The 25,287-nt window shown below is 39.3% G+C and overlaps 1 protein-coding gene across 1 annotated transcript; it reads right to left on the bottom strand.

The window, feature by feature from the left end:
- Positions 1-2,439: 2,439 nt before the first annotated feature.
- Positions 2,440-16,425, bottom strand: LOC149131809 (uncharacterized). Its single transcript, XM_089366406.1, has 3 exons — positions 16,128-16,425; positions 9,265-9,614; positions 2,440-8,576 (listed from the first exon to the last, which is right to left on the bottom strand). The coding sequence occupies exons 1-3, from the start codon at positions 16,423-16,425 to the stop codon at positions 7,947-7,949; spliced, it is 1,278 nt and encodes a 425-aa protein (XP_089222532.1). The 3' UTR covers positions 2,440-7,946.
- Positions 16,426-25,287: the final 8,862 nt, after the last annotated feature.

Below are 25,287 nucleotides of genomic sequence, written 5' to 3'. Positions count from 1 at the left end.
GAGCAAATGCGGCCATGGAGAGTGAACTACCAAGCAACGATGACCACCGACATCTCCAGCCATAGTCAACACGACTTTCTATGTACACCAAACTAAACCACCGCGGCAAATCTCTCTCTTCGATTCTGTTAGGTGACTTAGCTTCACCACGATAATAAACAGACAAGAATTACAGCCTGCGATACTTCCAATTGTGTACTCAAGAACTTGGTATAAAACTCTCACGTGTACTGACTTTCTATCTGCTGTGATATCTCACATACATATAGACGGCCTGTCTTTTATTATGTTCTTATATGTCGCATTCACACACTCACATACACATACATCTCTTATGCCACACTAAATATCTCTTGTTATTCATTTCATACGGTTGTTTTTTTCTATCGTCTCATTACTGGCTATTTATGTTATCGTAGTATAATATAATTATGTGTATATCATCTTTGATATATTATTTTGTGTTCGACCGTGTGACACGTTTAAATAAAAGGAGTCCTCTGTTTTTCCATTCGTCACCATTTCTCCTTTTTGAGTTCGCACGGTCGTTCTTTCATCTTGGGTTAAGAAAATTTTCTTCGGGGTTTTCGCTAATGGTCGTACAGAGATTTCTCTGTCGACCGTCTGTAAAAGCGCACCTCTTCAAACACCATCACCGAGTGACCTTTTCGCCACCAGCTTCGTTCAACCAAGATTACCACCGTGACGACAACAACTACTACTACCAACTACAAGCATTTCCCCGGCGTCGCCAAGTTTCAACAGGACATCATTACCACTGTCAACATCATTACCACCACACATACAGAACACAGCTATATTACAGTTCCTGCGCCGACGTTTTCACCATCAATGTACTGTCTACCACAATGTCGTGCGCCAACAACCCCACCACCAGGGACACACCATATAAACAAACTTTTATAGAATATTCCGTACCAGGTAACCGGTCACAACTAGCATCCGACGCTCAACTACAGCTCTGCTCATGGACCACAACTTCCTGCGTATGGACATTCTATCTCCTTGTGGAATCCTTATACGAACTGGATTTTTTCTCTACAGACACTTTTACTATGTTCTGTGTTTTTCTCACACACACACTTGTGCACTCATATATTTCTTTCCTTTCAGAAACATTGCATGCATATATCTCACAAGTGTACATTCATTTCTTTGATTTTTCTTTGTGTGTGTTTGTGCCACATCTTGTGGTTGGTTTCAGTGGCCATCTTGCCTCAGACGTCCCTCCAAAATTGTTATTTTCGTGCTTCCACACTCAAGGGGGAGCCATTGTAGTGACGTCATTTGGCGCCAAGGTACAGTCGCCATTACTGCGTTTTCATCTACGCATGCGCAGGGAATAGTTCCGGAAGGAACACTGGAAGAGTCCTATGCGCATGCGTGGAATTCAACATCTAAACGTTCCCGCTCAATTCATTCTCTTTCTCGGCCGGCCGGCCATGAGTATGGTCATGTCAAGCAGTGTCTCCAACATTCCAACTCTGGAGCTAGACAAATAACCTCTCAACATCATTGACGGCGTCTCAGCAACCAAAGGGCGAAGTGCTGCCTATTTCCTCTGTAAATAAATATTGTTGTGTTGATAGTTCAGAGTTCTGCGTTGCGTTGTTTCTACAGAAATTAATATAGGAAAGCGGGTGTACACCTAATGGTGTATAACCACTTTCCTATAAGGTTTAGGGTTATTAGTAAGGTTAGGGTAAGAGGTAAGGTTAGTGGTAGGGTTAGTGTTAGGAGTATTGTTAGGGTTAGTGTTAGGTTCAGGGTTAGGGTTATTAAATGCGAAAACAAATATTTCTCATTTGAAAATTTTCAAATGATTTCATGTTGATTTTGAAACTGCATGCTTTTTGAGAAAGCTTGAGATTTCAGTAAAATGTTTAGTAAATATAATCTTCACATCTACCAGTTAATGTATATTAACCAATTACCTATCAATCGGACTAGTGATTGTCAGTAAAATTAAAAGTCACAAATGTGTAAATATAAATGCGAAATCAAGAATTTTTCATTTCAAAATTTTCCAACAATTTCGGTCGACATGTTTTCTGAGAATTGTTGAGATTTCAGTGAAATGGTTAGTTAATATAATCTTCACAACTATCAGATAATGTATTTTAATAAATTACTTCTCAATCCGATTAAAATTCACCAATGTGTTCATTGTAATTGGGGGAAACAAGAATTTCCAACGTTTTGTAAATTAATGTTATCTGAGAAAACTTGAGATTTCAGTGAAAGGTTTTGTAAATATACCCTTCACTTTTAATAGTTAACATATATTAACCCATGAAATGTCATAAATGACTAAATACTAAATGCGAAAACAAAAATTGTTCATTTCCAAATTTCTAAACAATTTTATTCTGAATTGCAACATTTTACAACTTCATGTTTTCTAATGAGGCTTGAGATTTCAGTGAAATGTTTGGTAAATATAATCTTCACATCTACCAGTTAATGTAGATTAACCTATTACTTCCGAATCAAACAAGTGTGTGTCAGTAATATGAAAGTCACAAATGATTATTTAGAAAATCGGAAAATAAGAATTTTTTATTTCAAAATTTCCAAAAAATTTCATTCTGTTTTACATTTTTCGACTTCGTTTTCTGAGAAAGCTTGAGATTTCAGTGAAATGTTTGGTAAAATCACTCTTCACCTCTAACGTGTCAAAGAAATGTAAAGTCATGAATGAGTAAACAGTATATGGGCAAAGACTATTTCAATTCAAAATTTTCAAATAATTTCATGCTGATTTCCAACATTTTGTGACTTCACGTTTTCTGTTAACGTATATTAAACCTTAACTTCTGAATCCGTGTAGTATGTACATTAAGAATAATGTGATAAATGCTTGCAACATTTTGCAACTTCGTTTTCAGAGTTCCGTAAAATATAATCTTCACATCACTTCTCAATCCCACAAGTGTGTATAAAAAGGTGTGTATGTATGATGAGTGTTTGTCAGAAAAATTAAAATTCAGTGTAAATGTGAAAACAAGAACTTTTATTTCAATATTTTTGAAACAATTTCATGCTAATTTCAAACATTTTGTGACTTCATGCTTTCTGAGAAAGCTTGAGATTTCAATGAAATATTTGGTAAATCGTCATCTCCAACAGTCATATTTTCTGAAGAGGCTTAAAATTCAGTGAAATGTTTGGAAAATATATTCTTCACCTCTATCTGTCAATGTATATTAAACCTTTACTTCTGAATCTGCGAAGTGTGTATCATAAAAAATATTGTAATATAATTGCTTTTGAGAGTATGACTAGGTTTAGAGTTAGGGTTAGGTATAGGTTTAGGGTTAGGGTTAGGTTTAGGGATAGGTTTAGGGTTAAGGTTAGTTTTAGAGTTAGGTTTAGGGTTAGGATTAGGGTTAGGATTATTAAATCTGAAAGCAAATATTTCTCATTTGAAAACGATGTCATGCTGATTTGCAGCATTTTGCAACTCCATATTTTTTGAGAAAGTTTGAGCTTTCAGTGAAACGTTTAGTAAAGATAATCTTCACATCTAGGGTTAGGGTTAATGTACGGTTTAGGGTTAGGGTTAGTGTCAGGGTTAGCGTTATATTTAGGGTTCGGGTTAGGGTTAGGTCTAGGTTTAGCGTTTAAGGTTTAAAGTGAGGGTTACGTTAGGTTTAAGGTAAGGGTTAGGGTTTGGGCTAGGGTTTAGGGTTTGAGTTCGGGTTAGGGTTAAGTTTAGGGTTAGGGTTAGGGTGAGCGTTAAAGTTAGGATTATGGTTAGGGTTAGCGTAATGGTTTAGAGTTTAGTGTTAGGTTTAGGGTTAGGGTTATATGAGGAATAGTGTTAGTATTATGGTTAGTCTTAGCGTAATGGTTTAGGGTGTACTGTTGGGTTAGGGTTTGGGATAGGGTGATGGTAAGAGTTAGTGTTCGGTTTAGTTTTAGAGATTGGATTAGGGTTAGGATTCGGGTTACTGTTATGGTTAGGGTTAGGATTAAGGCGAGGGTTAGGTTTGGGTTTAGGTTTAGTTTTAGTGTCAGGATTAGGGTTAAGGAGAGGGTCAGCGTTAGGGTTAGGGTTAGGGTTATGGTTAGAATTAGGGTTAGGGTTAAGGTTAGGGTTAGGGTTAGAATTAGTGTTAGAGTTAGGGTTTGGAGTAGTGTTCGGATTAGGTTTATGGTTAGGGTAGGGTTAGGTTTCGGTTTTTGGTTAGGGTTAGGATTAGCGTAATGGTTTAGAGTGAACGGTTGGGATAGGTTTAGGGTTAGGGTTAGCGTTAGATTTAGTGTTAGGGTGAGACTTAGGGTTAGTGTTAAGGTTAGGTTTAGATTTAGTGTTAGGGTTTTGATTAAGTTTCAGGCCAGGATTAGATTTAGGGTCAGGTTTAGTGTAAGTTTGAGGGTTAAGGGTTAGTGTTACGGTTAGGTTTAGGGTGAGAGTTAGGGTTACGGTTTGGGTTATGTTTAGAGTCAGGGGTAAGTTTAGGGTTAAGAATAGGGTTGGGGTTAGGGTTAGTGTAAGTGTTGGGGTAAGGGTTATGGTTAGTGTTAGGGTTAGAGTTAGTGTTAGGTTTAAGTTTAGGTTTAGGGTCAGGGTTAGGTTAGGTTAAGGGTTAGGTATAGGGTTAGGGTTAGTGTTAGGGTGAGGTTTAGGGTTAGGGATATGTTTAGGGTTAGTATTAGGGTTAGGGTTTTGGGTTGAGTTAGAGTTAGGGTTAAGGTTAGGGTTATCGTTAAGTTGATGGTTAGAGTTAGAATTAGTTTTAAGGTTAGGGTTAGTGTTATTATTAGTTTTAGGTTTAGGGTTAGGGTTAATGATAAGTTTAGGGTTAATGTGAAGGTAAGGGTAATGGTTAGGGTTAAGTTTAGTGTTAGAGTTATATCTCGGGTTATGATTAGTGTTAGGGTTAGTGTTATGGTTAGGTTTAGGATTAGGGTTAGATTTAGGTTTAGTTTTAAGGTTAGCATTAGTTTTAGTGTTAGGGTTAGGGTTTGAGTTATGTTTAAGGTTAGGTTTAGATTTAGTGTTAGGGTTAGTGTAGGGTTTATGGTTAATGTGACTGTTAGGTTTAAGCTTAGGATTAGGGTGAGGGTTAGGGATAGGTTTGGGTTAATGTAAGTTTTAGGGTAACCTAAAACTTTAGGAGTAGGGTTAGGTTTAGGCTTAGGGTAAGGGTTAGGTTTAGGCTTAGGGTAAGGGTTAGGGTTAGAGTTAAGGTTAGCGTTAGGGTTAGCGTAAGGGTTAGGGATAGAGTAAACGTTAGGGTTAGTGTTAGAATTAGGGTTATGTTTATTGTTAGGTTTGGGTTAAGTTTAGGGTTAGGGTAGAGTTAGTGTAAGGGTAAGGGTTAGAGTGAGGGTTAGGATTAAGTTTAGTGTTAGGGTTTCGGTTAGGGTTAATGTTAGGGTGAGAATTAGGGTTAGGGATATGTTTAGGGTGAAAGGTAGGTTTAGGGTTATGGTTAGGATTAGGGTTTAGATTAAGGTTACGATTAGGGTTATGGTTAGGGTTAGGGCTAGGTTGAGTGTTAGGTTTAGGATTAGGGTTCGAGTGAGTTTGAGGGCTAGGTTTAGGTTTTAGGGTTGGGGATAGTGTTAGGGTTAAGGTTTGGTTTAGGGTTAGGTTTAGGCTTGAGTTAGGTTTAGATTTAGAGTGAGGGTTAGGGTTATTAAATGTGAAAACAAATATTTCTAGTTTGAAAATTTTCAAACGATTAATTTGAAAAGCTTGAAGTTCAGTGAGATGTTTGGTAAATGTATTCTTAGTGCATGTTAAACCTTAGAGTTAGGGTAAGGGTTATATTTAGGGTGAGGGTTAGGGACAGGGTTAGGCTTAGGTGTATAGTTAGGGTTAGGTTTAGTGTTAGTGTGAGGGTTATGGTCAGGGTTAGGTTTAGTGTTAGGGTTAGAGTTAGGTTTAGGGTCTGGGTTAGGTTTAGTGTTAAGGTTAGTGTTAGGGTTAAGGTTAAGGTTAGAATTAGGGTTAGGCTTAGGGCTAGCATTAAGTGTAGGGTTAGTGTGTTAGGTTTAGGGCTAGCATAGGTTTAGGTTTAGGGTTAGTATTAGGGTTAGTGTTAGGGTTGGGGTAGGGTTAGGTTAAGGGTTAGGTTAAGGCGGCGAGCTGGTAGAAACGCTAGCATGCCGGGTGAAATGCTTAGCGGTATTTCGCCTGCTGTTACGTTCTGAGTTCATATTCCGCCGAGGTCGACTTTGCCTTTCATCCTTTCGGGGTCGATAAATTAAGTACCAGTTACACACTGTGGTCGATGTAATCGACTTAATCCCTTTGTCTGTCCTTGTTTGTCCCCTCTATGTTTAGCCCCTTGTGGGTAATAATGAAATAAGGGTTAGGTTTAGGGTTTGGTCTCGGGTTATGTTAAGGGTTAGAGTTTGGGTTCGGGTTAGGGTTTCAGTTAGGGTTAGGGTTTGTGTAAGGCTTAGGGTTAGTTTTAGTGTTAGTGTAGGTTTAGGGTTACGGTTAGGTTTAGGGCTAGTATTAGGGTTAGGTTTAGGGTTAGAGTTAGAGTTAGGGGTAGGTTGAAGTTTAAGGTTAATGTTAGGCTTAGGTTTAGGATTAGTGTAAACTTTAGGTTTAAGGATTAGGGTTAGGATTAGGATTAGGTTTAGGATTAGGGTTAGAGTTAGAGTTAGGGGTAGATTGAAGTTTAAGGTTAATGTTAGGCTTAGGTTTAGGATTAGTGCAAATTTTAAGTTTAAGGTAAGGGTTAGGATTAGTACAAACTTTAGGATTAAGGATTAGGGTTAGGTTTAGGGTTTGGTTTCGGCTTAGGGTTAGGTGAGGGTTAAGTTTAGGGTTAGGGTGAGGATTAAGTTTAGGGTTAGAGTTCAGGTCAGGCTTAGGGATAGGGTTAGGGTAAGGCTGAGGGTTAGGTTTATAGTTAGGGTTAGTGTTAGGGTTAGGGTTAGGGTTAAGGCTAGTTTTAGGGTTAGGGTGAGAGTTAAGGTTAGGTTTAGGGTTAGGAATATGGTTCGGTTTAGGGTTAGAGTTAGTGTTAGGGTTAAGGTTAGATTTAGGTTTAGTGTTAATGTTAGGGTTAGGTTTAGGTTTAGGTTTCGAGTTAGGGTTAGATTTAGTTTTAGGTTGAAAGTGTGGTTTAGGGTTAGGGTTCAGGTTAGGGTTATGGTCAGGTTTTAGGGTTAGGGTTAGTTTTAGAGTTAGGGTTTGGGTTATGGTTAGAATTAGGGTTAGAGTTAGGGTTAGTTTTATGGTTAGCGTTAGGTTTAGTGTTAGGGTTAAGTTTAGGGTTAGATTTAGGGCTAAGGTTAGTGTTAGTACTAAGGTTAGGATTAGAGTGAGGGTTTGGGTTAGGACTAAGTTTAGGTTTAGGGTGAGGGTTAGTGTTAGGTTTAGTGTTAGGGTCATGGTGTTATGTTTTGTGTTACGGCTAGGGTTAGTGTTTGGGTTAGGGTTAGGTTTAAGGTTAGGGTTAAGGTTAGGGTTAGGGTTAGGTTTAGTGTTAGGATTATGATGAGGGTTATCGTTAGGGTAAGGGTTAGATTTAGGGTTATGTATTGGGTTAGGGTTAGGGTTAGGTTTAAGATTAGGTTTATGGTTAGTGTTAGTGTTAAGGAAATAATTAGTGTAAGGTTAGGGTTAGGCTTAATGTTAGGGTGAGGGTTAGCCTTGTGGTTAGGGTTAGATTTAGGGTTAGGGATAGCGTTAGTATTAGGGTTGGGGGTTATCATTAGGGTTAGGTTTATGGTTAGTTTACGAGTGAGGTTTAGGGTAAATTTTCGGGCAAGTGTGAGAATTAGGTTTAAGGTTAGGGTTAGATTTAGTGTTAGGTTTATTGTTAGGTGTGGGGTGAGCATTAGGTTTTCGTTTAGGTTTAGTGTTAGGGTTCGGTTGAGGGTTAGGAATAGATAGTGGGGCAGGTTTACGATTAGGTTTAGGGTTAGTGTTAGGTGTAGATTTAGGTTTAGGGTTAGGTTAAGTTTAGGGTTAGGTTTAGTGTGAGTGTTAGTGTTAGGGTTAGGATGAGGTTTAGTGTTAGGTTTCTTTGTAGGTTTAGCACTAGGAATAGGTTTAGGTTTATGGTTAGGTTTAGTGTTAGGGTTCGGGTTAGGGCTATGGTTAGGGTTAGGGTTATGTTTAGTGTGAGTGTTAGGGTTAGGGTTCGTGTGAGGGCTAGGGTTAGGGTTAATTTCATGGTTAGCATTAGGTTTAGTGCTAATCTTAGTGTTAAAGTTAGGGTTTGGGTTAGGTTTAGGTTTAGGGTGAGGCTTAGTGTTAGGTTTGGTGATAGGGTTAGTATTTGGGTGAGGGTGAGGGTTAGGTTTAACGTTAGTGTTTGGGTTAGGGTTTGGGTGAGGGTTATCGTTAGGGTAAGAATTATGGTTAGATTTAGGTTTAGTGATAGGGTTAGTGTCAGGGTTAGTGTTAGGTTCATGATTAGGTTTAGGGCTAGGTTGAGGGTTAGTGTTTGGGTTAGTTTTAGGGTTAGGTTTAGGATTAGGGTTAATGTTAGTGTTAGGGATAGGATTAGTATAAGCGATAGGATTAGGGTTAGGGTTAGCGTTAGTGTTAGGCTGAGGGTTAGCGTTGGAGGTTTGGGTTAGGGTTAGATTTAGGGTAAGGGATAGTGTTAGTATTAGGGTTGGAGTTAGTATTAGGATTGGAGTTAGTATTAGGGTTGGAGTTAGTATTAGGGTTAGGTTTATTATTAGGGTTGTGTTAGCGTTAGGTTGTCAGTTAGGTTTAGTGTTAGGGTTAGCTTGAGTGTTAGGAATAGATAGTGGGGTAGGTTTAAGGTTAGTGTTAGGGTTAAGCTTAGCGTAAGGGTAGGTTTAGGTGTAGGATTGGGTTTAGTGTTAGGGTTAGGTCTAGTGTGAGTGTGAGTGTTAGTGTTAGGGTTAACGCTAGGGTTGGGGTTAGGTTTTAGGGTGAAGGCTAGGTTTCGGTTTAGGGTTGGTGTTAGTGTTAGTGTTTTGGTTAGGATTGCGGTTAGGGCTAGTGTTAAAGTTAGGGATATGGTTAGGGTTACTAGTAGGGTTAGGTTTAAGTATAGTGTTAGGATTAACTTTAGGGTTAAGATAAGGGTTGAATTCAGGTTAGGTTTAGGGTTAGGGTTAGTGTGAATTTTATCGTCAGGGTTAGAGTTCGTGGTAGGGTTAGCGTTAGTGTTAGTTTTCTGCTTAGGTTTAGCGTTATGGTTAGGTTTAGGTTTATGGTTAGGTTTAGGTTTCAGGTTAGTTTTAGGGTTAAGTTAAGGGTTAGTGTTAGGTTTAGGTTTAGGGTAGGGTTGGGGTTACTGTTAGCATTAGGGTTAGGTTTAGGTTTAGAGTTAGGGTTAGGGCTAAGGTTAGGATTAGATTCAGGGTTATGGTTATGGTGAGTGTGATTGTTAGGTTTAGGGTTAATGTGAGGGCTAGGGTTAGGTTTAAGGTCAATGTTAGTGTTAGGGTTAGAGTTAGGGTTAGGTTTAGGGTTAGGGTTATGGTTAGGGATAAGTATAGAGTAAATGTAAAGGTAATGGTTATGGTTAGGTTTAGGGTAAGGGTTATGTTTAGGGTGAGAGTTAAGGTTGTGTATAAGTTAGGTTTAGGGTTAGTGTGAAGTTTAGTATTTGGGTTCAGGGTAGAGTTTATGGTTTAGTGTTAGGATTATGGTTAGAGATAGGATTAGCATTAGGGTTAGTGCTAGGTTTAGGTTTAGGTTTAGGCTTAGTGTCAGGGTTAGGGTTAGTGTTAGGGTAGGGTTAGGGTTAGGTTTAAGGTTAGCGTTATGGTTAAGGTGTGTGTTAGGGTTATGCTTAGAGTTGTTTAGGGTTAGTGTTAGAGTTAGTGTTAGGTTTAGGGTCAGGTTTAATGTTAAGGTTAGGGTTAGTGTTAGTGTTAGGGTTAGGGTTAGATTTAGGGTGATCTTTAGGGTTACGTTTGAGGATTAGTTTTAGCATTATGATTAATGTTAAATGTAGGGTTATGGTTAGGGTTAGATTTAGGTTTAGTGTTAGGTGTAGAGTTAATGTTAATGTTAGCGATAGGGTTAGCATTACGGTTAAGGTTAGTGCTAAGGTTAGGTTTAGGGATCAGGTAAGGGTTATGGTTAGGATTTGGATTAGTGTTAGGGTTAGGCTGAGGATTAGGGTTGTGTTTAGTGTTAGGGTTCGGGATAGGTTTAGCGTTAGTTTTAGGGTTGGGCTAGGGTTAGTGTTAGTGTTAGGTTTAGTGTTGTTTTTAGTGTTATGGTGATGGTTAGGGTTAGGGTAATGTTTAGCGTTAGTGTTAGGTTTAGAGTTAGGATTAGTGATAGGGTTAGGGTGAGTGTTACCGTTAGTGCTAGGGGTTAGGATTAGTGTTAGGATTAGAGTTAGTTTTAGGGTTAGTGTGAAGATTAGGATTCGGGTTAGGTTTAGGATTTGGGTTAGGTTTCGGGTTAGGGTTTAAGGTTCAGGCTTAGGGTTAGTAATACAGTTAGGTTAGGGTTACAGTTACGCATACATTTTGGTTTAGGGTTAGGGATATGGGAGAGTTATTGTTAAAGATATTTTTAGGGTGAGAGTTAAGGGTACAGTTAAGGTAAGGGTTAGGGGTATGATTAAGGTTAGGTTTAGGATTGTGGTTAGTGTTAGTTTAGGGTGACGGTTAGGTTTAGTGTTAGTTTTCGTGTTAGGGTTAAGTTAATGGCTCTATTGATGGTGAGTTTTAGGGTTAGGGTTATGGTCAGGGTTAGGTTTTAGGGATAGGATTAGTGTTCGGGTTAGGGTTAGTTTTAGGGTTTTGGTTAGGTTTAGTGTTAGCGTTAGAGTTAGGATTAGATTTAGGGTTAGTTTTACAGTTAGGTTGATGGTTAGTGTCAGTGTTTGGGTTAGAGTTAGGTTTAATGTAAATGTTAGGTTTAGTGTTAGGGTAAGGATTATTAGGGTGAGGGTTAGTGTTAGGGTAATTGTTGGTGTTAGTGTTAGGTTAAGCTTAATGTTAGGATTAGGGTAAGGGTTAGGGATATGGTCATGGTTAGGGTTAGAGTGAGGGTTAGGATTAGGGTAGGGTAAGATTGACGGTTGGGGTTAGAGTCAGGATCAGGTTTAAGTTTAGAGTCTGGGTTAGGGCTAGGGTTAAGTTTAGGGTTAGTGTTAGGGTTAGGTTTAGCGTTAGTGTAAGCATTAAGTTTAGGGTTATGTTTAGTGTTAGGGTTGGGTTTAAGGTTTTTTTAGGTTTAGGTTTAGGCTGAGTGATAGGTTTAGGGTTAGGGTTCGGGTTAGGTTTTAGGGATAAGGTGAATGTTAGGGCTAGGGTTAGGGATAGGTTTAGAGTTTCGCATTGGTTTAGTGTTAGGGTTAGGGCTAAGATCAGTTCGAGGGTTAAGTTTATGGTTAATGTTAGGGTTAGGATTAGGGTTAGTGGTAGTGTTAGGTTTAGAATGAGTGTCAGAGTGAAGAATAGGTTCAGGCCTATGGTTGGGGTTAGTGTGAGTGTTAAAGATAGTGTTAGGAATAGGGTTCGGGTTTGTGTTAGGGTTAGGGTTAAGGCGATGGTTAGGATTGGGTTATGGTGTGTGTTAGTTTTAAGGTGAGGGTTAGTGTTAGGGTCCTGTTCGGGTTAGGGTTAAGTTCATTGTTAGGTTTAGGGTTAGGGTCAGGGTTAGGTTTAGGATTTTGGTTAGGTTTAGTTTTAGGGTTAGGTTGAGGGTTACGGTTAGGTTTAGGGTTAGTTTTAGAGATAGGGTTGGTGTTAAATTTAGGGTTAGGGTAAGTGTTAGCGTTAGAGTTGGGTTCAGGGTGAGTTTTAGGTTTAGCGTTCGGGTGATAGTTAGGGTTAGCATCTTGGTCAGGTTAAAGATTATGGTCAGTGTTAGGGTTAGGGTTAGTGTTAGAGTTAAGGTTACGGTTATGGTTATGTTTAGGATTAGGGATAGTGTTAGGGTGATACAGTTAGATTTAAGGTTAGGTTTAGAGTTAGGGTTAGTGTTAGGGTTAGTGTTAGTATTAATGTTCGGTTTATGGTTACATTTAAGTTTGGGGTAAGGGTTAGGGTTAGATATTGGTTTAGGGTTAAATTTAGGCTTAGTGGTAGGTGTAGTGTTAGGGTTAGGTTTAAGGTTAGCATTAGGTTTAGTGTTAGGGTTAGTGTTTGAGTTAGCATTAAGGTTAGGGTTAGATTTAGGGTTAGGGTTAGTGTTAGTATTAATCTTCGGCTTATGGTTACGTTTAAGTTTGGGATAAGGGTTAGGGTTAGGTTCAGGTTGAGGGGTGGGTTTCGGGTTAGTGTTAGTTTTCGGTTTGGTTTTGTGTTAAGGTTAGGTTTAGAGATAGTGTTTGGGTTAGGGTTATGGGTAGGATTAGGGTTAGGCCTAGAGTTAGTATTAGGGTTAGTGTTAGTCTTAGGGTTAGTGGTAGTGTTACGGTTAGGGTGAGATGTTGGTTTAGTGTTAGGGATAAGTTTAGGGTTAGGTTCAGGTTTAGTGTGAAGGTTAAGGTTTGTGTTTAGAGTTAACGTCAGTATTCGTATCAGTTATCTTCAGTGTTAGGGTATGTTTAGGGTGAGGATCAGGGTTAGGGTCAGGGTTTAGGGTTAGTGTTAGCGTTAGTGTTGGCTTAGAGTTTTGGTTTAGGTTAATGTTTAGTGTTATTGTTAGGGTTAGGGTTACTGTGTGGTTTAGGTTTAGTTTTTGTTTAGTGTTAGGGTTAGGACTAGTGTAAAAGTTAGTTTTAGGGTTAGGGTTACAGTTAGTGTTAGGGTAAGTGTTAACATTAGGGTTAGTGTTAGGTTTAGGGTGACGGTTAGGTTTAGTGTTAGAGTTATGTTTAGGGTTAGTTTTTGTGTTAGGGTTAGGGTTAGGGCTATATTGATGGTGAGCTTTAGGGTTAGGGTTATGGTCAGGATTAGGTTTTAGGGATAGGATTAGTGTTCGGGTTAGGGTTAGTTTTATGGGTTTTGGTTAGGTTTAGTGTTAGCATTAGCATTAGGGTTAGGATTAGATTTAGGGTTAGTTTTACAGTTAGGTTGATGGTTAGTGTCAGTGTTTGGGTTAGGGTTAGGTTTAGTGTTAGGGATAGGGCTAGTGTTAGGTTTAATTTTAGGGTTAGTGTTAGGGTTAGGACTAGGGTTAAGTTTAGCATTAGGGTTTAGGGTTCGGGTTAGTTTTAGGGTGTGGGTTAGGTTTAGGTTTAGTGTTAGTGACAGGGTGAGGTCTAGGTTTATTGTTACGGTTAGTCTTAGGGTTAGGGTTAGGTTTAGCTTAAGGTTTTAGGATTTAGGTTCACATTAGTGTTTGGGTTAGGGTTGTGTGTAAGGTTAGGTTTAGTTATAGGGATAGGGTTAGTTTTAAGGTTATGGTTATTTTTAAGGTTAATGTGAAGTTTTGGGTTAGGGTAAGTGTTAGGGTTAGTGTGAGGTTTAAGTTAAGGGTTAGGGTTAGTGTTAGTGTTGGGCTCAGTTAGGTTTATGTTTAGGGTAGGTTTAGGTTTAGAGTAAGGTCAGTGTTAGTGGCTTTGTTAGGTTTCGGGTTAGGTTTCGGGGTAGGTTACGTTTATGTTTATGGTGAGGGTTAGAGTTATGGTTACGGTTAGTGATAGGTTCAGGGTTAGGTTTAGGGTTAGTGCTAGGGTTAGGGTTAGGGTTAGATTTACAGTTAAGGTTACAGTAAGGGTCAGGTTTAGGTGCAGGGTTAGTGTTAGGGTTAAGGTTAGGATTAGTTTTAAAGTTATGGTTAGTGTTAGGGTTAGGTTAAGATTAGGTTTAGGCTAAGTGTTAGTGTTGGGGTTAGGTTTAGGGTTAGTGTAATCATTAAGTTTAGTGTGCAGGTTAGGGTGAGGTTTAGGGTTAAATTTAGAGCTAGTGTTAGGGTTTATATTTAGGGTTAGGGTCATTGTTATTATCAGGGTTATGGTTAGGGTTAGTGTGAGGTTTAGGGTGAGGATCAGGGTTAGGGACAGTGTGGAGGGTTTAGGTTTAGCGTTAGCGTTAGGTTTAGGATTAGGGTTAGGATAAGGTTTAGGTTAAGTGTTAGGAGTAGGTTAGGTTTAGGGTTAGTGTTAATGTTAGGGTTGGCTTAGGGTTTAGGTTTAGATTAAGGTTTAGTTTTAGCGTTAGTTTTAGGGTTAAGGGGAGGGTTAGGGTCAGGGTTAGAGTTAGGGTTACTGTGTTAGGGTTAGGTTTAGGCTTATGTTTAATGTTATGGTTAGGGTTAGGACTGGTGTAAGCATTAGTTTCAGGGTTAAGTTTATGGTTAGCGTTATGGTTAGTGTTAGGGTAAGTGTTAGTGTTAGGTTTAGGGTTACAGTTAAGGTGAGTGTTAGTGTTAGGTTTAGGGTTACAGTTAAGGTGAGTGTTAGAGTTAGGATGAGGGTTAGCTTTCATGTTAGGGTTAGGTTTAGGGTTATATTGAATGTGATGTTTAGATTTAGATTAGGTTATGTTTACGGTTAGTGTTAGTATTAGGGTAAGGGTTAGTGTCAGGGTTACGTAAGGGTCAGGGTTAGTGTTAGGTTTAGGTTTATGGTTAGGCTTAGTGTTAGGGTTACAGTTCGTGTCAGTGTAAGGGTTAGGTTTAGGGTTAGGTTTAATTTTATGGTGACGGTGTACATTAGGGCTAGGTTTAGTGTTAGGTTTAGGTTAGGGTTGTGGATTAGGTTGAAGGTTAGGTTTGGGGTTAGGTTCCGGTTAGGTTTTGGGTTAGGTTCTGGTTAGGTTTTGGGTTAGGTTCCGGTTAGGTTTATGGTTAATATTAGGCTTTTAAGTCAGGGTTAGTTTTAGAGTTAGGTTTAGGGTTAGTGTTATGGTTTCGGTTATGTTTAGCATTTGATTAGGGTTAGAATTAGTTTTAGGGTTAGGTTTACTGTAAGGTTTAGGGATAGGTTTGGGGTTAGCATTAGTGTTAGGGGTAGTCTAAAGTTTAGGGTTAGGGTTAGGTTTACTGTATGCGTTAGGTTTAGGGTTAGGGCTAGGTTTCGCGTTAGGATTAGGCTTAGTTGTATGGTTAGGGTTAGTGTTAGGGCCAGGTTCAGTTTTAAGGTTAGGTTTAGGGTTAGGTTGAGTGTGAGTTTTGGGGTTCGGGTTCGGGTTAGGGTTATATTTTAGGGTTAGTGTTAGGGTTAGGTTTAGGGCATGGAGTAGTGATAGGGTTGGTTAGGTTTAGGTTTAGGGTTAGGATTAGGTTTAGGGTTAGGGTTAGGTTTAGTGTTAGGGTAAGGGTTAGGTTTAGGGTTAGTGTTAGGTTTAGGGTTAGTGGTAGGTTTAAGGTTAGGGTGAAGGTTAGGTATAGAGTTAGTGTTGGGGTTAGTGCTAGTTTTTCGTTTAGTGTTAGGGTTAGGTTTAGGATTAATGTTAGTGATAGTTTTAGGGTAGGGTTAGAGTTAGGGATAGGTTAAGGGTTAGGTTTGGGGTTGGGTTAGCGTTAGGTTTAGGGTTAGGGTTAGGATTAGGGTGAGGGTTAGTGTAAGTGTAAGTTTTAGGCTTATGTTTAGGTTTCGGTGTAGGTTTGGCTTTTGGGTTAGGGTTCGTGTTAGGGTTAGTTTTAGAGTTAAGTTTATGGTTAGGTTTAGGATTAAGTTTTGGGTTAGGCTTATGGTAAGCGTTAGGGTTAGTATTAGGGTTAGTTAGCATTTTGTTTAGTGTTAGGGTTAGACTTAGGGTTAGTGTTTGAGTGAGGGTTAAGGTTAGGGTTAGGGTGTAGAGTTTAAGTTTAGTGTTAGGGTTAAGTTTAGGTTTAGTGCTAATTTTAGTGTTAGTGTTAACATTAGGATTAGGCTTAGGCTTAATGTTAGTGTTAGTGTCAGGGTGAGGATTACGGTTACTGGTAGGGTTACAGTTAGGGTTAGTGTTAGGATTTGTGTAAGCATTAGTTTTATGGCTAAGTTTAGGGTTATGGTTAGATTTAGTGTTAGGATGAGGGTTAGTGTTAAAGTTAGGGTTAGTGTTAGGTTTAGGGTAAGGGTTAGGGTTAATGTTAGAGTTAGTTTTACAGTTAGGTTTTGTGTTATGTTTAGGGTGAGATTGAGGGTGAGGTTTATGGTTAGGATTCGGGTTAGCGTTGGAGTTAGGTTTTAGGGTTAGTTTTACGGTGAGGTGTAGTGTTTGTGTTTTGGTTAGGGTTACGTTTAATGTTGGGTTAGGGCTAGGGTTAGTGTTATTATTAGCGTTAGCGTTAGTATTAGGGTTAGGGTTACTGTTACTGTCAATGTTAGGTTTAGTGTTACTGTTATTGTTAGTTTTATTGTTAGAATTAGCGTTAGGGTTGGTGTTAGGTTTAGGGTTTTGTATAGGTTTGCAGTTAGGGTTACGATCAGGTCTAGAGTTAGGATTAGGGTTAGTGTTCCCATTACGGTTAGTGTTAGGTTTAGGGTTGAGGTGTGTGTGAGGGTTTTCCTCAGGGTTAAGATAAGTGATAGGGTTAGAGTTAGGTTTCTTTTTAGGGTCAGTGTCAAGTTTAGCATTAAGGTTATGTTTTGTTTTAGGGTTAGTCATAGGTTCAGAGTTAGGGTTAGGGTTAGGGCTATGGCTAGGGTTAGGGTTAGGGTTAAGTCTAGCATTAGGATTAGGGTTAGTGTTCTTGTTACAGTTAGTGTTATGTTTAATGTGCGAGTTACGGTCAAGGTGTGGGTTAGGTTTAACATTAGGCTTAGTGTAGGTAATAGGGTTAGATTTAGGGTTAGGGTTAGGGCTAGTGTTTAGTGTTACGGTTACGGTTAGGGTTAGGTCTCATGTTAGGTTAAGGGTTAGAGTGTGCATTAAGATTAGGGTTGGAGTGAGGTTTCGGGTTAGTGTCAGTGTCCGGGTTAGGGTTAGAATGAGGGTTAGTATTAGGTTTAGGGTTAGTGTTCCTGTTGAGGTTAGTGTTAGTTTATTGTTAGGTTTAGGGTTAAGGTGTGGGTTAGGTTTGACGTTAGGGTTAGGGTAATGGATAGGATTAGTGTCTCTGTTAGGGTTAGGGCTTGGGCTAGGTTTAAGATTATGGTTAGGGTTAGGTTTAGTGTTAGAGTTAGATTTAGGTTTAGTGTTAGGTCTAGATTTTTTAGGTTTACAGTTAGGGTTAGCATTAGAGTTAACCGTAGGGTTGGGTTTGAAGTTAGTGTTCCTGTTACGGCTAGTGTTAGGTTTAGCGTTTTGTTTAGGGTGAAGGTATGGGTTATGTTTGACGTTACGATTACAGTAAGGGATTGGGTCAGGGATAGGTTTCGGATTAGTGTCAGTGTTAGGTTTAGGTTTATGTTTTGTGTTAGGGTTGGGGTTACTGTTACAGTTAATGTTAGATTTAGTGATACTGTTAGTGTTGGGTTTAGTGTTAGAGTTAGTGTTAGGGTTAGTGTTAGGTTTAGGGTTTTCTTTGGTTTGCAGTTAGGATTAAGGTTAGTGTCCTTGTTACGGTTAGTGTTAGATTTAGTTTTAGGTTTAGTGTTAAGGTGTCTGTTAGGGTTAGGGTAAGGGATAGGGTTAGGTTTAGATTTTGTGTTAGGGTCAGTGTCTGGGTTAGGGTTAGGGCTTTGGCTAGGGTTAGGTTTAGAGTAAAGTCTAGGGTTAGGACTAGGGTTAGTGTTCCTGTTACTCTTAGGTTTAGTGTTAGGTTTAGGGTTCGGGTTAGATCTAGGGCTAGGGCTTGGTATAGTATTACATTTAGGTTTAGGGTTAGGTTTAGGGTTAGGGTTAGTTTAGGGTTAATTTTAGTTTTCGGTTTAAGGTTAGGGTTAGGTTTAGTGTTAGGGCTAGGGTAGGTTTAGGGTTAGGGTTAGTTTAGGGTTAATTTTAGTTTTCGGTTTAAGGTTAGGGTTAGGTTTAGTGTTAGGGCTAGGGTTAGGTTTATGGTTAGGGTTAGGTTTATGGTTATGGTTAGAGTGAGGGCTAGAGTTAGGTTTAGGTTTAATGTTATGGTTAGGGTGAGGTTTAGTGTTACTGTTAGTGTAAGTTTTAGTGTTAGAGTTAGCATCATGGTTAGTGTTTAGGTTTAGGTTTTGTTCAGGTTTGTGCTTAGGGTTAGGGTTATATCTAGGGTTAGGGTTAATGTTCCTGTTACGGTTAGTATTCCTGTTACGGTTAGTGTTCCTGTTACGGTTAGTGTTTAGGTTAAGGTTAGGGTTAGTTTTAGGGTTAGGGTTAGTTTTTTGGTTATGGTTTGTGTTAGGTTTAGGGTTAGGTTGAGTGTTAGGGTTAGGTTTAGGGTGAGGGTTAAGTTTATGGTTAGGGTGAGGGTTAAGTTTAAGGTTAGGGTTAGGTTTAGTTACTGTTAGCGTGAGGTTTATAATTAGAGTTAGTACTGGGATTAGTGTTAGGTTTTGTTTAGGTTTGCCATTAGGGTTAGGTTTCGGGTTAAATCTAATGTTAAGATTAGGGTTGTTGTTTGTTTTTACGGTTAGTGTTATGTTTAATGTTAGATTTTGGGTTAAGGTGTGGGTTAGATTTGACGTTATGGTTAGGATAAGGAATAGGATTAGTGATAGGTTTTGGGTTAGGGTGAGTGTTAGGGTTAGGGTTAGGGTTAGGTTTATGGTTAGGGTTAGTGTTAGTGTGAGGTTTAGGGTTTTGTTTAGGTTTGTGTATAGGGTTAGGGTTAGATCAAGGGTTACGATTAGGGTTAGTGTTTCCGTTATGGTTAGTGTTAGGTTTAGGTTAAAGGTGTGTGTTAGTGTTAGGGTTAGGTTAAGTGCTAGGTTTCGTGTTAGGGTAAATGTCAGGTTTTTTTTTAGGGTTAAGGTTAGTGTTAGAGTTAGGCTTAGGTTTAGGGTTAGGGCTATGGCTAGGGTTTGGGTTAAGTCTAGGGTTAGGTTTAGGGTTAGATTTAGGTTTAGTGTTAGTGTTAGGTTTAGGGTTAGGATTAGGGTTAGTTTTTGTGTTCGGTTTAGGGTTAGGGTTAGGTTTAATTTTATGGGTAGGATAGGTTTCGGTTTAGGGCTAGGGTTAGGTTTAGGGTTAGGGTTAGTGTTAGTTTTATTGTTCGGTTTAGTTTTAGGGTTAGGGTTAGTGTTATGGTTAGGATAAGGTTTACGTTGAGAGTTAGGGTTACTCTTATGGTGAATGTTAGGTTTAGTGTTGCTGTTAGTGTTCAGTTTAGTGTTAGAGTTAGTTCTAGCATTAGTGTTAAGTTTAATGATTTGTGTAAGTTTGTGGTTAGGATTAGGGTTAGAGGTGAGTCTAAGGTTAGGATTAGGGCTAGAGCTCCTGTTATGGTTAGTGTTAGGCATAGGGTTAAGGCGTGCATTAGGTTTGACTTTAGTGTTAAGGTAAGGGATAGGGTTAGTGTCAAGTTTCGGGTTAGGGTTAGTGTCAAGTTTCGGGTTAGGGTTAGTGCTAGGGTTATGGTTTGTGCTAGGGTTAGAGTTAGGGTGAGGTTTAGGGTTAGGGTTAGCACTATGGTTGGGGTTAGTTTTAGGGTTAGGGTTATGTTTAGGTTTAGGGTTAGCATTCGAGTTAGGGTAAGGTTTAGGCTTATGGTTAGGGTTAGGTTTAGAGTTAGGGTTAGGTTTAGTGTTACTGTTAGAGTTATGTTTAGTGTTAGGTTAATGTTATTTTTAAGTTTGTGGTTAGATTTAGGGTTAGGTTTAGTGTTAGGGATAGGGTGAGAGTTAGAGTTAGGTTTCGGGTTAGGGGTAGGGTTAGAGTTATGGTTAGTTTTAGGTTTAATGTTAGTATTAGGTTTAATGTTACTGTTACGATTAGTGTTTGGTCTAGGGTTTTGTTTAGGTTTGCGGTTATGGTTAGTGTTAGTGTTAAGTCTAGAGTTATGATTAGGGTTAGTGCTCCTGATATGGTTGGTATTAAGTTTAGTGTTAGGTTTGATGTTAGGGTTAGGGTAAGGGTTAGTGTAAGGGTTAGGGTTAGGTTTTAGGTTAGGGTCAGTACTAGTTTTATGGTTAGTGTTATGTGTAGGGTTAGGGTTATTGCCATGGTTAATGTTAGGGCTATGGCTGGTATTAGCATTAGTATTAGTGTTAGGGTTAGTGTTAATGTTAGAGTTAGGTTTAGGGTTAAGTTTACGGTTAGGGTTAGGTTTAGTGTTAAGTCTAGGGTTAGAATTAGGCTTAGTGTTCGTGTTACGGTTAGTGTTAGGTTTAGTGTTTGGTTTAGGGTTAAGGTGTGGTTTAAGGTTAACGTTACATTTAGGGTAAGGGTTAGAGTTTGGGTTAGAGTTAGGATTACAGTTAGGTTTAGGGTTAGGTCTTGTGTTAGGGTTAGTGTTAAATTTAGGATTAGATTTAGGGTTAGGTTTAGGATTAGGGTTAGTGTTCCTGTTATGGTTAGTGTTGTTTAGTATTATGGTGTGGGTAAGGGTTGACATTATGATTAGGGTAAGGGATTGGGTTAGGGTTAGGTTTTGGGTTAGGGTCAGTGTTCGGTTTAAGGTTAAGATTAGGTTTAGGGTTAGATTTAGGTTTAGGGTTTGGGTTACTGTTTTGGTTGATGTTATATTTAGTGTTACTTTCAGTACTATGTTTAGTGTTAGAGCTAGTGTTAGGTTTAGGGTTTTGTTTATTTAGGTTTGTGGTTAGGGTTAGGTAAAGGGTTAGGATTAGTGTTAGTGTTCCTGTTACAGTTAGTGTTAGGTTTAGGGTTGACGTTAGGGTTAGGGTGAGTAATAGGGTCAAGTTTAGGTTTTGTGTTAGGGTCTGTGTCAGGTTGAGGGTTAGGGTTAGATTTAATGTTAGGCTTAGGTTTAGGGATATGGCATGGGTTAGGTTTAAGTCTAGTGTTAGGATTAAGCTTAGTGTTCCTGTTGTGGTTAGTGTTAGGTTTAGGGTTAAGGTGTGGGTTAGGGTTGATGTTAGGGTTCGGGTAAGTGATAGTGTTAGAGCTAGAGTTAGGGTTAAGGAAGGGCTGGATTTAGTATTATGGTTAGGGTTAGGTTTAGGTTTAGAGTTAGGTTTAGTGTTTGGGTTAGGTTTAGGTTTAGGGTTAGGTTAGGGTTAAGTTTAGGGTTAGGGTTAGGGTTAAATTTAGTGTTAGGGCTAGTGTAAGTTTAAGTTTAGGTTTAGAGTTAGTGGTAGGCTTAGAGTTAGGTTTAGTGTTAGGGTTAGGTTTAGGTTTAGGTTTAGGGTTAGTGTTAGGTTTAGTTTTACTGTTAATGTAAGGTTTAGTGTTAGAGTTAGTGTTAGGTTTAGGTTTGCTGTTAGGGTTAGGGTTATGTCTAGGTTTAGGATTAGGGTTTAGTGTTCTTTTTATGGTTAGTGTTAGAGTTAGTGCTAGGATTAGTGTTAGGTTTTGGGTTAGGGTCAGTGTGAGGGTTAGGGTTAGGGCTAGGGTTAGAATTATGGTTAGGTTCAGGGTTAGGTTTACGGTTAGGGTTAGTGTTAGGGCATGGCTTTGGTTTAGGGTTAGGGTTAGTTTTAGGGTTAGAGTTAGGTTTAGGGTTAGTGTTAGGTTTGGGGTTAGCATTTGTGTTAGGGTTAGGGTAGCGGTTAGGCTTATAGTTAGGGTTAGGTTTAGTTTTAGAGTTAGGTTTAGGTTCAGTGTTACTGTTATTGTTAGGTTTAGTGTTAGATTTAATGTTAGGTGCAGTGTTTAGGGTTGCAAGGATTTTTACAGCAGAAATAATAATGTATTTAATGCCAAAATAAACAGAATTATAGAATTTTAATCTCTTTGGAACATTCTCTTTGAAATATCTATAACAACAGAGGCTCTCAAATGTAAATGTGGGGGTTGTTGCCCAGGTTTTTCAATGACAGCAGCTAAGGTAGCAGGTATTTTTTCCAAGTGTAGGGACTTCAGTAGCCATAAATGAGGAATAGCCAAATGCTTTCCTATAATCAAACCTTAATGTCACAAAGTTTCTTTGATGTTTTCTTACTTCAGGCAGTACAGCTTTATTTATCAAAAGTTGTTTGGCACGTACTCACACTCCCTTCTTTCCATCTGCTTACTCATCAGTTTGTTTGTCTGTATATGTCATTATTCAGTTTTATTTCAAGATTTCTTGCCAATCGAGAAAGAGCCGGTTTCTAACTTCGATCCAAGGCTCCTTCATTGGAATTTCAACATCAACAGAGTATTTTTGTATGTCATCGTCATCATCATCATCGTTTAACGTCCGTTTCCATGCTGGCATGTGTTGGATAGTTTGACTGAGGACTGGCAAGCCAGTTGGCTGCACCAGGCTCCAGTCTGATCTGGCAAAGTTTCTGCAGCTGGATGCCCTTCCTAACACCAACCACTCTGAGAATGTAGTGGGTACCTTTTACATGCCACTGGTATGGGAGCCAGTCAGGCAGCACTGGCATCGACCACATTTAGATGATGCTTTTTATGTGTCATTGGCAGAAAGTCAGGTGACACTGGCATCGACCCATGCTTGAATGGTGCTTATTACGTGCCACCAGCATGGTTGCCAGTCAGGCAGCACTGGCATTGGCCACAACTATGATTTCCATCCTGATTTCGATTTTACTTAACTCAATAGGTCTTATCAAGCACAGCATATCATCCGATGGTTCAAGGGTACTTTTAAATGGGCTGGGTATGCGACACTGGTATCAGCCATAGCTGTGATCTCACTTTACTTGCTGGGTCATTGGCCATGATTCGATTTCACTTGACTCAACAGGTCTTTTCAAGCACAGCGTATCACCTGACAATTCAAGGGTACTTTTAAATGGGTTGGTTATGCGACACTGGTATCAGCCACGGCTGTGATCTCACTTTAGTTGCCGGGTCTTCTCAATCACAGCATATCTCCAAAGGTCTCAATCTCTTGTCATTGCCTCTGTGACACTCAATGTTCAAAGGTTGTGCTTTACCAACTCATCCCATGTCTTTCTGGGTCTGCCTCTTCCACAGGTTCCTTCCACTGTTAGGGTGTGACATTTCTTCACACAGCTCTCCTCATCCATATGCAGCACATGACCATACCAGTGCAGTCATCTCACTCGCACACTACATATGATGCTTTTTATGTCCAACATTTCTCTCAGGGCACATACACTCCGTCATGTATGCACAGACATTATACATCCAGTGGATCATACAAGCTTTATTTCTTTCAAGCCTACGTATGTCCTCGACAGTCATGGCTCATGTTTCACTGTCATGTAGCATGGCTGTTTGCACATATGCATCGTACAGTCTACCTTTCACTCTGAGCAAGAGGCCCTTTGTTACCAGCAGAGGTAGGAGCTTTCTGAATTTTGCCCAGGTTTTTCTTATTCTAGTGGCAACACTCTCAGAGTATCCACCCCTTCTACAGACTTGGTCACCTAGGTAGCAGAAGCTATCAACTACTTCTAGTTTCTCCCACCTGGCATGTGATGGAATCTGTTTTCTGTACATCTTCGATGTTTATTGACCCTGTGCATCTGCCACACACAAAAACTATCTTCCTTGATATTGCTGCACCTCTTACGTGTCCATAGATTATAGAGTTTCTACCTATGCCTTTTCTACAGATTGAGCAAGGCCATCTACATGAAGGGGTTTGTGATTTGTCCACCTTCTAGGACTTTGGTTTTTGCTAGATTGACTCTATGGCCCTTTGATTCTAGACCTTGCTTCCACTCTTGAAACTTCATCTCTAGTTCTGGTAGTGACTCAGCTATTAGAGCAAGGTCATCAGCATAGAGGAGCTCCCAGGGGCAGCCTGTCTTGAATTCCTCTGTTATTGCCTGGAGGACTATAATGAATAAGAGGACTGATCCTTGGTGAACCCCTACTTCTACCCAGAAATCTTCACTATACTCGTTGCCAACCCTCACCTTACTGGCGGTATCTCTGTACAGGGCTTGTACAGCTCTTAGTAACCATGAATGCATATGTGTAGATTTGTATGTTTTGTTTTATGTATGTATTCACATGCATATAGCTGCATGCCTAGACATGCTCATATATATACTTAAATGACAAACTTCTGGAAAGTTTTACAGTTTTTTGAAGTTCCAGTGATGGCTTGGATCTGCAGTCTTTGAATCAGCTTTCACCTTTCTGATTTTGAGAAGCCTAATTTCTCAAGATTGGTACTTAGGCAGTGTAGTACATATCCCAGTGCCCCAATGATTACAGGTATAAACCTGAACTTGTAATCTGGATAGAGTAGTTATAGATTCCTCAATAGTTCAGTATAGGTATTTTCTTTTTCACTGATCTTTATGTTAACATTCACTAGACGGCTGATTTCCACAACTGTACAGTTTCTCTTCTCTATCTCAAATTACTATGTCAGGTCTATTATGTTTACATTTTATTGAGGTTTCCACTGGGACATTCCACCAGTACTCCATACTGTAGGTTCTTACTTCTTTGGCCATGAGGTTATCCTTCTGATGGATCTCATTATACAGTGTCCCAGCTACATCATGTCTCATTGGCAGATAATACCATAATGGCATTTTCAGACAACTGCTTATGATGTGGGTAATATCTTCAGTGTTAACTCCACAAAGTCTGCATCAGTTATCACATTTTGCTGCTTTTCCTGCATCTCTGTCCCTTTTGTGCATCAGATATTTGGTTGATATTTCTTGTTCCTGGATTGCAAACGCATACCCTCCAAAGTGGGAGTTAGTAATCTGGTTGTTAGTCCATGATAGACTGCTTTAATGATCAATGTTACTATCATGCATGGTCTTCTGCAGATATACCCTTATCCTTTCATCTGATATGTTGTGGTAGAGTTGTGTGACTTCTTTGGGCATGTATTTAATGCTATCAGACAAGGAATGCTGCTTTCCAAGTCTCATGTATGCAGACTTGGTCAAGAGGTGCACTTCGACACTTTGTGGTTGAAAGATGTTGCCGAAGTGATATGATACGACATTCAAAGACAGTTTGGATTGATGTTAAGCCTCTTCCCCCTTGTTTTCGTTTTAGGTAGAGGCGGTCTACGTCACTGACGATGTGGAAATTATGTGTGTTAGTATCTTCCGGGTTTTTACATCAATGGTTCGGATCTCATCAAGCGTCCAATCAAGTAACCCAAATGTTGGTATGAAGTACTGGCACAGCAAACACATTGTGGGCCACAGTTTTATTGAATGTAGAGAGTTCCGAGGTCCATATTTTCTTTATTCGACTTAGATATTCTTTAGTGACATGCGTCTTGTAACAAGTGTCATCGTAAGATATGTTTTCATCTACCCCAAGGTACCTGTAACATTCCTCGTCAGATACAGGGGAAACAGTTAGATCATTGATGAAAATGTCAGTTTCTTTTACATTTTCCTTCTTTTCACAACCGTATAACAACATTTATCCTGACCAAACTCCAACCCTATATTCTTTGAGAATGTTGTAACCAGGTCAAGGCTCTTTTTCATCTCATGCATATTCTTTGCCTATAGTTTCGTGTCATCCACAATGAAAGAGTGAGTAGTGTAGTGTAGTGTAATGTATGTATGCATGTGTATGTGCATG

This window comes from Octopus bimaculoides, chromosome 19 (assembly GCF_046866305.1).
Source record: "Octopus bimaculoides isolate indiv1 chromosome 19, ASM4686630v1, whole genome shotgun sequence".
Taxonomy (NCBI): domain Eukaryota; kingdom Metazoa; phylum Mollusca; class Cephalopoda; order Octopoda; family Octopodidae; genus Octopus; species Octopus bimaculoides.
The sequence above is the reverse complement of the archived record's forward strand: the minus strand, read 5'-3'. Positions and strand labels throughout refer to the sequence as shown.

What these genes read in the sequence shown, in the direction of transcription:
- LOC149131809 (XM_089366406.1), bottom strand. Translation starts at nt 16,425, where the DNA reads ATGACTAACCCTAAAACAAAACATAACCTTAATGCTAAACTTGACACT. An exon ending in ACCTAACATTGACAGTAACA is followed by an intron (nt 9,615 to 16,127) that starts GTAACCCTAACC and finishes AATCCTAACACT; the next exon opens with AAACCATAAACTCTACCCTG. An exon ending in TAATGCTAACAGTAACCCCA is followed by an intron (nt 8,577 to 9,264) that starts ACCCTACCCTAA and finishes ATCTAACCCTAA; the next exon opens with CCCAAACCTCCAACGCTAAC.